Here is a 13,993-nt window from a genome sequence, read left to right as displayed (position 1 = left end):
GGTAAAGAGAAACCCTGCTCTTCAGCAATTCTGGGAGCTGTCAACATTAGTATCAGTCACTGCTGGTGGTGACCTGCCTCACAACAACTGATATGGTCCCAAGTTGAAGAAATATACCGTCCCTTGTGGTCAAACATTATGTCGGTGATGGTGATGGTGTCCCTCTCTGGGGTAAAAGGGCTGTAAGACGGACACACGTTCTACCCTCCCCCCCGCCCCGGGGGAACACCCTGAGTCGGCAGCCGTGACAGATTTGTTAGGGTCTTAACTTGAGATTGACCTGGACCAAGGTACCTAACACTGCTCAGCTCTTGCTCCGTTGGCCCCGGTGGCTCATGTTCTCAGATCCATTCAATCCCTTCATCGTTAGAGATGAACTTCAGCTTGTGGTTGATCCACTGTCCCTTAAGTGAGTGGCAGTATTTCTCTTCTTGCTCAAAATAAGAAGTGGGAGTAGATTCCCCAGCAGTCGGGGGATGGACCTGCAGACTGACTTCAACAATGATATGAAGTGACAAACACAGAAGAGATGGTAGGAAACATGAAGCTGAAGGTACTCAAGTTTGTTGTAGGGCTTATAGCCATTTCTATAACTCTTTTGTTTCTCTATACCAACAATTTTTGGCAGGTCCTGCCAAAATACCTGCCAGTGGGGAAAATCTCAAACTCTTCAGTGCTTGCAGAAGTCTGTGACATGATTATAACAGGAAAGAAAATCTTGGATGGAAATATACCAATGACACCACTGACACCACTGAGAAACATAACTTGCCAACAGTACTTGACCCAGAATCACTACATAATGAAACCTCTGTCCAAAGATGAAGCTGAGTTCCCTTTGGCATATGTCATGGTCATCCACAAAGACTTTGATACATTTGAGAGGCTTTTCAGGGCTATTTACATGCCTCAAAATGTCTACTGTGTTCATGTGGATGAGAAAGCCACCTCTGCTTTCAAGGATTCGGTAGGAAGGCTGCTGAGCTGCTTCGCAAATGCCTTTCTGGCTTCCAAGAGGGAGTCTGTGGTCTACGCAGGAATTTCCAGGCTCCAGGCTGACCTGAATTGCCTGCAAGACCTCATAGGCTCGGAGGTTCCGTGGAAGTACACCATCAACACCTGCGGGCAAGATTTCCCCCTGAAAACCAACAGGGAGATCATTCAGTATATAAAAGGATTTAAAGGGAAAAACATCACCCCAGGGGTGCTGCCTCCTCCTCACATTATCAGGAGGACCAGATATATGCACTTGGAGCAGAAATACCAATTGTTTTCCTTCATGCTGTGGACTTGGATAAGAAAAATGTCTCCTCCCCATAATCTCACCATTTACTTTGGCTCCAGCTATGTAGCCCTTACAAGAGAATTTGCTAATTTTGTTCTCCAAGACCAGAGGGCCATTGATTTACTTGGGTGGTCAAAGGACACCTACTCTCCTGATGAACATTTCTGGGTGACACTTAACAGGATTCCAGGTATGCAGAACTTGATTTCCATTCTACATAAAGTCTGGAAGCATTGTGTGTGTGTGTGTGTGTGTGTGTGTGTGGTGTGTGTGTGTGTATTTTACACTTTGAAAATATCTTCAATTGCATTATATATATTCACCTATGTTTCCAGCTTTATGGACACCCTGTAGACTCTTTTGTGTGTCTGTTTCAATGGAATTCATATAACATAAGTTACAGTTCTTACATTTCAGTTCTAAGGCTCTGTCTTTGTGACTCTGAAGGACAAGCCTTTGGGGGTGGGACTCAAGGTAAACAGAACTTTGCACTTCCACATTCCGACTTTTGCTATTCTGCTTTTATTTTTTTTTAATGTTATTTTTTTATATTTATTTATTTATTTGGTCTTAGCTGCGGCAGGCAGGCTCCTTAGTTGAGGCTCCAGGTCTCCTTAGTTGCGGCTCCAGGTCTCCTTAGTTGCGGCATGTGAACTCTTAGTTGCGGCATGCATGTGGGATCTAGTTCCCTGACCAGGGATTGAACCCGGGCCCCCTGCATTGGGAGCATGGAGTCTTATCAACTGTGCAACTAGGGAAGTCCCCTGTTATTCTGCTTTTAAACACCAGAGTTAACTCCATTAACTGCCTCTACCTTAAAGAGAAGGAGAGGATTCACACTAGTATGCTTCCAGGCAACTTTATCCTCCTGGGAATGGAGAGAGCGGTAGGAAGGGGCCGATTTGCTGGAAAACTACTGGAGGGAGGAGGTTAGAAGGAGATGGTTTTCTGGAAACATTACCTCAGCTTTTTGATTGAAGTATAGTTGATTTACAATGTTGTGTTAGCTTCTGGTGAATGGCAAAGTGATTCAATTATATATATTCTTTTTCAGATTCTTTTCCATTACAGTTTATTACAAGATATTAAATATAGTTCCCTGTGCTATGCAGTAGGAGCTTGTTGTTTATCTATTTTATCTATAGTAGTTGGTATCTGTTAATCTCAGACTCCTAATTTATCTGTCCCCTCCCTTTCCCCTTGGTAACCATAAGTTTTTGTCTGTGAGTCTATTTCTGTTTTGTAAATAAGTTCACTTGTATCACTTTTTAGATTCCACATATGTGATATCATATGATATTTGTCTTTCTCTGTATGACTTACTTCACTTAGTATGATAATCTCTAGATCCATCCTTTTTGCTGCAAGTGGCATTATTTCATTCTTTTCTATGGCTGAGTAGTATTCCATTGTATATATGTAACCACATGTTCTTTATCCATTTATCGGTTTTTTACAATAAATTTATTATTTATTTATTATTTATTTTTGGCTGCATCAGGTCTTCATTGCTGCTAGCGGCTTTCTCTAGTTGTGGCGAGCAGGGGCTACTCTTCATTGCAGTGCATGGGCTTCTCATTGCGGTGGCTTCTGTTGTTGTGGAGTTCGGGCTCTAGGCATGTGGGCCTCAGTAGTTGTGGCTCACAGGCTCTAGAGCACAGGCTCAGTAGTTGTGAACGAGCTTAGTTGCTCCACAGCATGTGGGATCTTCCCTGACCAGGGCTCGAACCCATGTCCCCTGCATTGGCAGGCAGATTCCCAACCACTGCGCCACCAGGGAAGCCCTCCATTTATGTGTTGATGGGCATTTAGGTTGCTTCCATGTCTTGGCTATTGTAAATAGTGCTGCTATGAACACTGGGGTGCATGTATCTTTTCAAATCAGAGTTTTTGTGTTTTCTGGATATATGCCCAGGAGTGGGATTGTAGGATCATATGGTAACTCTATTTTTAGTTTTCTAAGGAATCTCCATACTGTTTTCCACAATGACTGTACCGATTTACATTCCCACCAACAATGTAAGAGGGATCCCTTTTCTCCACACCCTTTCCAGCATTTATTATTTGTAGACTTTTTTTAATGATGACCATTCTGACTGGTGAGAGGTGATACCTCATTGTAGTTTTGATTTGCATTCTCTAATAATTAGCAATGTTGAGCATCTTTCCATGTGCCTACTGGCCATCTGTATATCTTCTCTGGAGAAATGCCTATTTAGGTCTTCTGTCCATTTTTTGATTGGGTAGTTTGTTTTCTTGTTATTGAGTTGTATGAGCTGTTTGTATGTTTTGGAAATTAAGCCCTTGGGACTTCCCTGGTGGTCCAGTGGTTAAGACTCCACACTCCCAGTGCAGGGGACCTGGGTTTGATCCCTGGTCAGGGAACTAGATGCCACATGCCACAACTAAAGATCTGGTGCCACCAAATTAATTAATTAATTATTTTAAAAAAAAGGAAATTAAGCCCTTGTTGGTCACATCATTTGCAAATATTTTCTCCCAGTTCGTAGGTTGTCTTTTTGTTTTGTTTATGGTTTCCTTTGCTGTACAAAAGCTTATAAATTTGATTAAGAAACATTACCTCTATTTAATCCCCAGTAGCATTTTAAGATCTAGTAACCTTGTACTCATTTAGGCTACACTTACGTTTTATATTTCCAGAATCTAGCACAGTGTCTGCATAAGCTAAGTGCACAAAAATTGTTTGTGAATGAATGAATGAATCATTTGATTGGGGTACATGAGATTTCTATTTCTAAAGGTTTTTCAAAGCATAGCACTTATTAGTATGTTGTTTCATTATGTGATATACTTACTGGTGATCATGAATTTTCATGTCTTGTTAAGTCATTAGTATCCATGTCTATCTTAGTTACAACTTTTAATTTCTTACTAAAGGACAATGTTTCTAATTAATGGTTTGCATTATGTTCCTCAGTTCCCTTCAGTCAAAGGGAAAATGTTTCCAGAATTTAACAAAATACTTGGCACCGTCTGGCATTTAAAATGTGCTTTATTTGATTAGTCACTCCACACAACATCCCTGTGGGGAATGAACTTCATTCGATAATATGCAAAACTGATAATGAAGCCCTGGACCAGTTAGAAAAGTGATGAGGGGGGCTTCCCTGACGGTCCAGTGGTTAAGACTCTGCGCTTCCACTGCAGGGGGCGCAGGTTGGATCCCTCGTCGGGGAACTAAGATCCCACATGCCTCGAGCCATGGCCAAAAAAAAAGAAAAATTTTGAAAAGTGATGAGGTCATTCTGCAAGTAGTTTCTATGAAAATCCATCTTCCAGAATTAAAGACTGATCTACTAAGTAAATTCAGGTTTTGCCAAACACAAAGCTATTTTTCTGTCTTCCATACTTTTTCAATCTGGGCTGTTGATGGTCATCTGTTGTAAAGAAGGTCTTTCCCCATCCAGCTGGCCAAATAGAGAGTAGGCATCGAGTTCCTCGTAGACTGTGAGCTTTGAGAAGAAATGGGGATACTGCAATCCAGCACCCGGAGACCCAAAAGAGTAGGGGATCCATTTCTTGGAACTCTGTTCTGATTGAACAGCATATTGCAACCGGAAGGAGGGGGCTAGAGTCTTTCAGCACGTAATTCTCTGTGATCAGAAGCTCAAGGTCTCCCCTGGCTGGGAACACTCGCTGTAGCAGTGACCATGAGTTCCTGTAACTTCAAACTCAAATCAAGGACTCTGTGGGGAGCAGAGTGGAGGAAGGAAAGAGCAGAAGTCTAGAAAGGTGAAGAGCCCAGTTGGCACTGGGATTGGACCCTTGTTTTACCTTCTCCTCATGACACCCAACCTCCCAAATCCAGCCAAAACTCAAACCTGAGGCCTTTCTGAGCAGAAACATGTTAGACTGTGAAAACCTCTGAGGTTCTTGGGTTCAGCATCCTCGTGTTAGCCTTTGGCATTGAAAGCCGAGGGTTGTCAGGTATCCTTTCAAGGGCAAGTGCAGCTGGAAAGGGCTTTGGAGGCACAGAGTCTACTTAACGCTGAAGTACTCTTCATCTGTCAGCTCTCTGCCTCAGATTTGTGTCGCCCCAATGATATCTAGTTGACTGTTTTGAAAAGAACCAGGTTTTTTTTGCACTTTCCTACCATTCTATTTGCAGTGATTTTATGTTAAAGGATTGCAACACTCCTCATTTCCTCTCTTCACTCTTTTCTTCCCAATGGCTTTCCCTCAAGGTATGAAATTAGCTCTGATGTCTCTGGCAAGCCCCCAGCTGGGTGCTTTCTGTATATTACTTCTGGAAACCTCCAGCTGCACCAGGAGGTCGATGTTGGAAAAAACTCAGGCTCAGAGGTGTGGGTGACGTGGCTGGGAGGAAGCCCCCATTGGGGACCCCGAGTAAGAACAGGGGTTGTTTTCTCAAATTCACCCCAGCAGAAGCTGTGAGGTGTGAGATCAAATCACTGCTTCAAGGGCTCCCGGCTGTCAAGAGTGGCTTTGGCCCAACTGGAGACCTTCTGACACACAATCCAGGCTCTCTCTCACCACCCTCCTGGGCTATTTTAAGTCCTGTTGCTTCCAGCTATTTCCTGTGGCTAAAAACAAAAACAAACAAACAAACAAAAAAACAGTGATGATGAGAAAACAGGGTACAGAATTTAACATAGTAAGTACATAAATAAACAGAGAAAGAAGATGGAGGGAGAAGAGAGCCTGGGCAGAGAGAAAGAGCTGGAGGCGTCCAAAAAGACAAAATGTCACTTGCACTTAAAACCAATTTAACCCAAGCTGCTCTTTCTCTGTGACCTCTGTGGATGCTGAGAAAGTTTCCATTTGGTTTCCCTGGTTTCTCACTTGGGCACAGAGGTGATGTCATGATGAAATGAATACTTGAAAAGTGCTTTGGGTACCACGTGGCCCCAAGAATAAGACGAGCATGATGCACTGTGTACCCACATCGGTAGAAATGGAACCCTTTTCTTCTGCTCCCTTTCCACAGTCAGTTGTTGAGATTAAACTCTAAGCGCAATTTTCTTAGTGGAATAAAAATTAGTTTATGGCCTGGAGTGAGAATGTATAAGAGTGTACGTTATATAGAAATAAGCAAGCACAGGTTGAATTCTGGGACATCAATGAGCACCTCACCACTTACAGAGCGGCCAAGCCACAAGTCTGTGTTGGTTGCCAACTTCTTCAGGATTCTATCCTACCCGATCACTGCCTCCAACTTAGAATTTGGGGTATTAATTTTGATCTAATGTTCAAGCTGGGAAAAAGGAGCACGTCTTTTTTTGTTTGGTCACTCGTTACCATCCGCTTCTACTATTTTGCACAAATGACAAGAGCGTTGTACCCAGAATTTAGAAGAATGATGAGTGGTATATTGCAAAAGGTCCTCAGGAAAGTCAGGAGGGTCCGGAGAACCAGCGTTTCCCACATGACCACCGGGAGAGTAAACATCAGATAGCGCTGGGGTGATGCACAAAAAAAGATTGATACTAATTCCTGTAAAAAAAATGGCTAGTATTGCCAAAATCAAAAGACCCTTGAAGCATTTCAGGTGAGGTGCAATTAAGGACCCCACTGCAGCAAAGTGCCGACTTGCAAACGTTCTTTACCCTGTAACTTTAAACTCAGGGAGCTGTAAATTCAGGGCAGAACAGGCAAATTATTAGAGATGCTTTTATGCATGAAATCTCTGGAGGGATGGAATTGTGTCAAGAATGAGGAGATAGCTGAAATCAACAAAGGAAGAGTTGATGTAATCATCTGAATATATTAGGAGAAAAAGTTGTAAAAATTATTCAACTAGTTTAGAAAGCATAATTAGGCATTGATGCCGCCATTTATTTATTTTATAATTTATTTTTTCAAAGTATTTATTTATTTGTTTGTTTGCACCAGGTCTTAGTTGCAGCAGGCGGGCTCCTTAGTTGCAGCATGCGAACTCTTAGTTGTGGTATGCATGTGGGATCTGGTTCCGTGACCAGGGATTGAACCCGGGCCCCCTGCATTGGGAGCGTGGAGTCTTAACCACTGCGCCACCAGGGAAGTCCCGAGGCCTCCATTTATTCATCCCTATACTTGATTTCGTTTCATGTGGGCAGTGGCTGCCTAGAGAGATATTACAAATAAAACAAAAATTAACAAAATTTTAGTCATCATTTTAGAAAAGATTGCTCTCGTATGACTACTGTATTGATGAAATGATTTGTTCCAAAGAATTCTAGGTAGACACATGAAAGATAGTTATGTAAATAGATATTTGAGTTGTTTGAATTCATTTTGGGTCCTACAGACCAGTCTGTACTCACTTGAATCATATTGTATGTAGAATCTGATTCCTAAAACAAGTGAAGTCTGACCCCTTGGCTCTGGAAAGCTTCCCTAAGTCCTTTCTAATCATCACTTCCTATGCTCCTGAAGATCATGAAACAGAGCTGGTAACCACCTCGTTAATGCATTAGCTTTCAGGTGGGGTGGGAAAACAACAACAACAAATAATAACTCCAGTCTTGTGTTCTAAGATAATGGTTGTGAAGACGATGTCCAGTGAAAACGGAGTAGCACGATGGAAAATGTTATGCTCTGACAGGAAGTGCAAAACGCAGGATGCAAACTTGCATCTCCCACGTTCTTGGTAAAATCAGAATGTGTGTATCTATGGACAAGAGGGAAATAAGAGCACAGGACATGAAAACACTGTGTTCACAAACTATCTGTAATATTATGTTGTCTTTATAATTAAGATGTGTTGGAAAAACTAGGTACTTTGAACGTCCGCACATCCACAGATACAAATAGAGATCACAGATGACAAAACATAAATCACAAGTGTAGGAATCTCACAGTAAGGTGATCAGGGAAACAGAGAATGCAAAATAGAGCGCTTGATTGATAAGTATTTGATTGCCTAATATGTGCAGACAGTGATGGGAGCCAGAAACAGATGAGCCACCTGTGAGCCCAGCGCTGATAGCCCCTCCACGTGAGTGCACAGTGTGCTTTCACCCCCGTGCAGCTGACTACCAAATAAAACAAAACTGACCAGAGTTACCCTAGATGTATACTACTTGGCATGGGCTCACAGAGGGAGGAGTAGGGAACACTAAGAAGATTTCAAAGGAGAGATGGTAACTGTGTCATTTCCTTGATGTGAGTGTTGGGGGGAGGCGCTTTTGTTTATTCTTCTCTCCCAGCACTGATCTCACGGGCCGCAGGGTGAGGTGGCTTGAAGAGAGCGCGGAAACCTAACCACTAGATCACGAGGGCCAGCAGGCTTGAAACAGGACCTCAGTCCTTGTCTTCTCTGAAGAAAGAATTCAGCACAGAGACAAAAGGTAGTGAAGCAGGTAAAGCGTTTATTAGAAGAAAAGCATGTGCAGAAAGACATGCAGGCAGGCTCAGAGGGAGAGTCACGCTTTGGGGGTGGCAGGAATTACTCATATGGGGGCAGTTTTATGGGTTCCCTCTGGCCAATCATCTTGCTTTGTCTTCCTTCGTGCCCAAACTGGGTCTGACTCAGGGCCCTGCCAATGTGCCTGCACATCTTTTAGCCAAGATGGATTCCAGCACGAGGGTCTCTGGGAGGTTGGCAGGACATATTACGGGCTAGCGCCCCCTCCCGTTTTTTGTTTTTGTTTTTTGTTTTTTTGGCTGCACCACACAGCATGTGGGATCTTAGTTCCCCAACCTGGGATCGAACCCGTGCCCCCTGCAGTGGGAGCGTGGAGCCCTAACCACTGGACTGCCAGGGAATTCCCACCCCCTTCCTTTTTTGACCCCTGAGGAAACTTTCTGCACATGTATAGTCAGGGAGGTCTCCTTGACCTCAAGGGTGAAGAATGTGGTTGTCTTATCTTTTTACTCAAGCAGAGCTCAGCTCCTCTCTGCTACTGCCTTTTTTTTTTTTTTTTGGTTGTATTGGGTCTTTGTTGCTGCGCGCAGGCTTCCTCTAGTTGTGGCGAGCAGAGGCTACTCTTCATTGTGGTGTATGGGCTTCTCATTGCGGTGGCTTCTCTTGTTGCGGAGCACGGGCTCTAGGCGCGTGGGATTCAGTAGTTGTGGCACGTGGGCTCAGTAGTTGTGGCTCGCAGGCACTAGAGCTCAGGCTCAGTAGCCGTGGCGCACGGGCTTAGTTGCTCCGTGGCATGTGGGATCTTCCTGGACCAGGGCTCGAACCCGTGTCCCCTGCACTGGCAGGCGTATTCTCAACCACTGCGCCAGCAGGGAAGCCCCTCTGCTCCTGCCTTTATTTCACCTTGAAGCACCAGCATCTCAGCCTGGGGCCCAGCTATCTTCTATCTCCGCCTCATTCATTGCTGGGCAGGCCATGAACCCTTAATGCGCTTTCTCACTGTATTCTCACAACTGACCTATGAAGGTGATAAAATTATTCTCATGTTTTACAGATAGGGAAACGGAATGGTTTATATATATGAATCTAAGAGTTTGGAACGGTTTATATATATGAATCTAAGAGCCTCTCTCCTTAAGTTCTAAAACATCCCAAACTGAGATGATTCTTCTCTCCTGCCTCTCCAGGCTTCAGGCTGGTGTCCCTGCAGCCTACCTGGGCTAGGGTGAAATAAACTTGACATTCACTAACTTCAGCTTTAGCAATTTGGGGGTTACAATGGGCTGTCAGTTTTGGGGGGGGGGCGTTGGGTTTTTTTTTTTTTCATTAGCCTTTATTCATCATAGTGTAGCAAATTCGGTTGGGAGGTTCGCTTGCTAATGTGCCTTTTTAAGGACCTTACCTCGTAGCAGAGAAAATTAAGTGCTGGAAAGAATGGCTCAACAGCTAGTCATATGCCGTGCTTTAATAGCATAGCCAGCCAATATGGAGAGGGGGGCGTGTGTGGAAAAAGGCAGGGTTAAGTGATTAATTTTTAAGCACTAAATATTTATTGACAGAATATCTCTCCAGGCAGTGTTCACATGTTTAGAACCCACGCTTTTAACTTGGCAGTGCTGTTTAAGCAAACAAACTCAGTCAGTTGAACACAATGATTAACAGGAAGTTGGAGCTGACACAGTTGCCAACCTTTTGGCCAGGAGAGGAGGCTGGGGTTAAAGTCTTAGAGCAATGGCTTTCAGAATAGTCAGTTCACCCCTTGGCGATTTTCCTGTAGGGAAACGTGGACACATTGGAGTCAAAACCTCCCTGAGGCAACTTGTTTTTATGTAGAAACAGGTTGCAGGAAGGGGGCGTGGGGACTGAGCAAAGCAAATCCCAAAGAGTTACTTCAGAAATGTGAGGAGGAAAGGTGGAAATGCAGTGCAGTGGCAAACGAGGAGAAAAAGACAGAAAAAAAGGACAAGCATGCTCAACTGGAAGGTTACAGAACAGCCGATCAGAACTGCACCTACCAAAAGGATGGTTATGGATTCTGGAGAAAATGTAAGTTAACTCTACCTATGCTCTGATCAGATCCCAAGAGACATTTTACTCATTTCCTGGTTTTGAATGATGGGCTCTTGGAAGCAGTGTCTTTTCTGTGTGTCTCTGGTCACTGCTCTGATTTTTGTGTTTGTTTACAATAATGAGTTATGGGAGAATAAAAATTTCCTGGGAGCATCTCTGTCCAATGCTTCGCTATTAGCAGAAGTCTGTCATCAGATTTTTAAGGGGAAGGTTTTTTACCCAACAGAGAATGCATTGAAAACTACCCTCAGTGAACCTACCTGTTACGAGTACATAGCTCAAAGTCACTACATAACAGAAGCACTCTCTGAAGAAGAGGCCGGCTTCCCTTTGGCTTACATGATGGCCATCCACAAAGATTTTGGCACTTTTGAGAGACTCTTCAGGGCAATTTACATGCCCCAAAATGTCTACTGTGTTCATGTGGATAAAAAGGCAACAGATACATTTAAAGATGCAGTGAAGCAATTACTGAGCTGCTTCCCAAATGCTTTTCTGGCTTCCAAGATGGAGCCCGTGGTCTACGGTGGGATTTCCAGGCTCCAGGCTGACCTGAACTGCATCAAAGATCTTGCAGGCTCTGAGGTTCCGTGGAAATATGCCATCAACACCTGTGGGCAAGATTTCCCCCTGAAAACCAACAGGGAGATAGTTCAGTATCTGAAAGGATTTAAAGGGAAAAACATCACCCCAGGGGTGCTGCCTCCCGATCATGCTATTGGAAGGACTAAATATGTCCACCAAGAACTACTGAGCAAAAAAAATTCCTACATGATTAAAACCGCGAAATTGAAAACTCCGCCTCCTCACAACATGACCATTTACTTTGGCACTGCCTACGTGGCCCTCACGAGGGAATTCGCTAATTTTGTCCTCCAAGACCAGCAGGTACTTGACTTTCTGTCCTGGTCCAAGGACACCTACAGTCCTGATGAACATTTCTGGGTCACACTCAATAGGATTCCTGGTATGTATGTCTCTTAACTTTTGTTTTTATGAATAAACATTGCGTGGCCAATACTGAATGAACCACTGAAAAATAGTAAAAGAAAAATTAACATTTTTAAAGATCTTTACAGTTTCAACTATTCATTAAAAAAATCTTTACAGCAGCTCTGCTCACAGAGTGGGTGATATAACTCATCTCCATTTTACAGATGAAGAAACTGAGGCATAGTGATTAAGGCAGAGGTAGAGACCGACTATCTGACTTGACTTTGCTGACATACCAAGCTACCTTTCTGAGCCCATAGACCCACTTCGAATATGTGCTGTAGTCTTGAGACATGGCAAGGAACTGAGGAACACTGACTGGCAAATGAAAGATTAAGCACAATTCTCCTTTAAATGTGATGGTATTTAAAATCAGACATAAATATGATAAATTAAATTTGAGTGGCAATTTGAACACTTAAATAATACCTTTGCCCCTATTGAAGCTCCAATAGCTAAATTCAGATCATTTCAAAATGAGAGCAAGATACAACTTTAACAATTTTCATTTGCAAGTTCTTTCCTGGAACGGAGTCCGAAATTTAGAGCATCTTAAAGATTCCTAGACCAGTGCCTTTATTTTATAGACAATGAAACCAGTGTGGTTATATGATGTGCTCAAATTACCCTGCTAGTAAGCAAACATGCCAATTATAAACCAGGTTGCCTAAGCCTAATGTTCCTTTAAGGTGATTTTCAATTCGGTCTCAGTTGTTCCTAAACTAACTCCACATTTCCTTGGTCCAAGTTCCAAATGACTTGAATAATCTCCAGTTGTTTACAGTGAACTAATTCAGTTCTGCTAGTTCAATTTGAAATAAAAATTCAGATTCACAGTTCAAAGGAAAACTAACTTGAATCAACATGAGCATCAAGGTCATGGTTTCTTGAGATTAGTGGTTCAACCCTGGATACATATTACAGTCGCCTGGAGCTTTTAAAAATACATTTCCTGATTTCCTGGGTAGATGTGGACTTCAGTATTTGTTCAGCCTCCAGGAAATTCTCAGGAACAGCCAGGACTGTGAATCATCGTGGATGCTTGTTTTTGATGTTTGTATACAAAGCTTCCTAGACTTAGAATGCTTTTTTTTTTTTTTTTTTTTTTTTTCCTTGGTAATACTTGGCAAAATTGTGAAAACAGAAAAATCCACTGGGGAAAAAGTAGTTGCAAAAGAAACAACATGCAGCCAGGTTAATATCTTTAACACATAAATACATCTCACAAATAGGAAAAAGGAACACATCAGATTAACCATGACATGTAGAAATACATATGCTAAACAATCATATACAAATGCTCACCACCAATACAAATTAAAATAAATGATTACAATTCTTTACTTCTTAAATTGGTGTTAAAAAAAAACCACCTAATTCCAGGATGGGCAATGAGTGTTCTGATACAGACCACTAGAAAAGTATAAACCTGCATGGTCTTTCTGAAGGACAATTTGGCACATATATATCAAACAGCTTTGAAAATGTTCATATCATTTTACTTAATTTTACTCCTAGGGATTTATTCTTAAAAAATAAACAGAGATAGGGAAAAGATTAATTTAAAAGTATTTTCATCATAGTGTCACTTATAATAGCAAAAAAAGAAAAATATTCTAAAATCCTAGTAATAGAGGATTGGTGCAGGCATAAAATCAAAGGAAATACAGCTACTTAGAAGGCAGCTGTGATAGAATGCTTTTTAAATCTGTGGTTTTCCCAAAGTGGGAAGGGGTAATGTCCTAGTGATGAAAGAAATCAGGACAGGACTTCCCTGGTGGCGCAGTGGTTAAGAATCCGCCTGCCAATGTAGGAGACACGGGTTCGAGCCCTGGTCCGGGAGGATCCCACATGCCGCGGAGCAACTAAGCCCATGTGCCACAACTATTGAGCCTGCGCTCTAGAGCCCGCGAGCCACAACTACTGAAGCCCGCGTGCCTAGAGCTCGTGCTCTGCAACAAGAGAAGCCACGGCAATGAGAAGCCCACGCACCACAATGAAGACCCAACGCAGCCAAAAATAAATAAATAAATTTAAAATAAATAAATAAATATAACTGTTAAAAAAGAAATCAGGACAAGGACCTACTGTATAGCACAGAGAACTATACTCAATATCTTGTGATAACCTATAATGGAAAAGAATCTGAAAGAAAGATATATATATGTGTATATATATATGAATCACTTTCCTGTACACTTGAAACTAACATTGTAAATCAACTATATTTCAATAAAAATTTTTATTTTTTATTACTTTTTAAATTAAAAAAATATGAAATGACCTCTTTTGGCAGAGATCATGGTCAAAAAAGAAAT

At 42.3% G+C, this 13,993-nt stretch overlaps 1 protein-coding gene across 6 annotated transcripts in view; it reads left to right on the top strand.

The window, feature by feature from the left end:
* The window catches only part of GCNT2 (glucosaminyl (N-acetyl) transferase 2 (I blood group)), a 121,596-nt gene that overhangs the window by 23,666 nt on the left and 83,937 nt on the right, over positions 1–13,993 (top strand). For 3 of the 6 annotated variants that reach the window (XM_007173933.2, XM_007173931.2, XM_057555303.1), the window contains exon 1: positions 10,569–11,649. In XM_007173933.2, coding sequence (XP_007173995.1) covers positions 10,725–11,649 — 925 coding nt within the window. In that variant the 5' untranslated portion in view covers positions 10,569–10,724. Of the gene's footprint in view, position 1; positions 1,476–10,265; positions 11,650–13,993 lie in introns of those variants that run through there. The other 3 variants (XM_057555302.1, XM_007173934.2, XM_007173935.3) reach the window with 3 other exon arrangements.

This window comes from Balaenoptera acutorostrata, chromosome 10 (assembly GCF_949987535.1).
Source record: "Balaenoptera acutorostrata chromosome 10, mBalAcu1.1, whole genome shotgun sequence".
Lineage (NCBI taxonomy): Eukaryota > Metazoa > Chordata > Mammalia > Artiodactyla > Balaenopteridae > Balaenoptera > Balaenoptera acutorostrata.
Note: the sequence above shows the minus strand (reverse complement) of the source record. Positions and strands in the feature narration are given on the sequence as shown.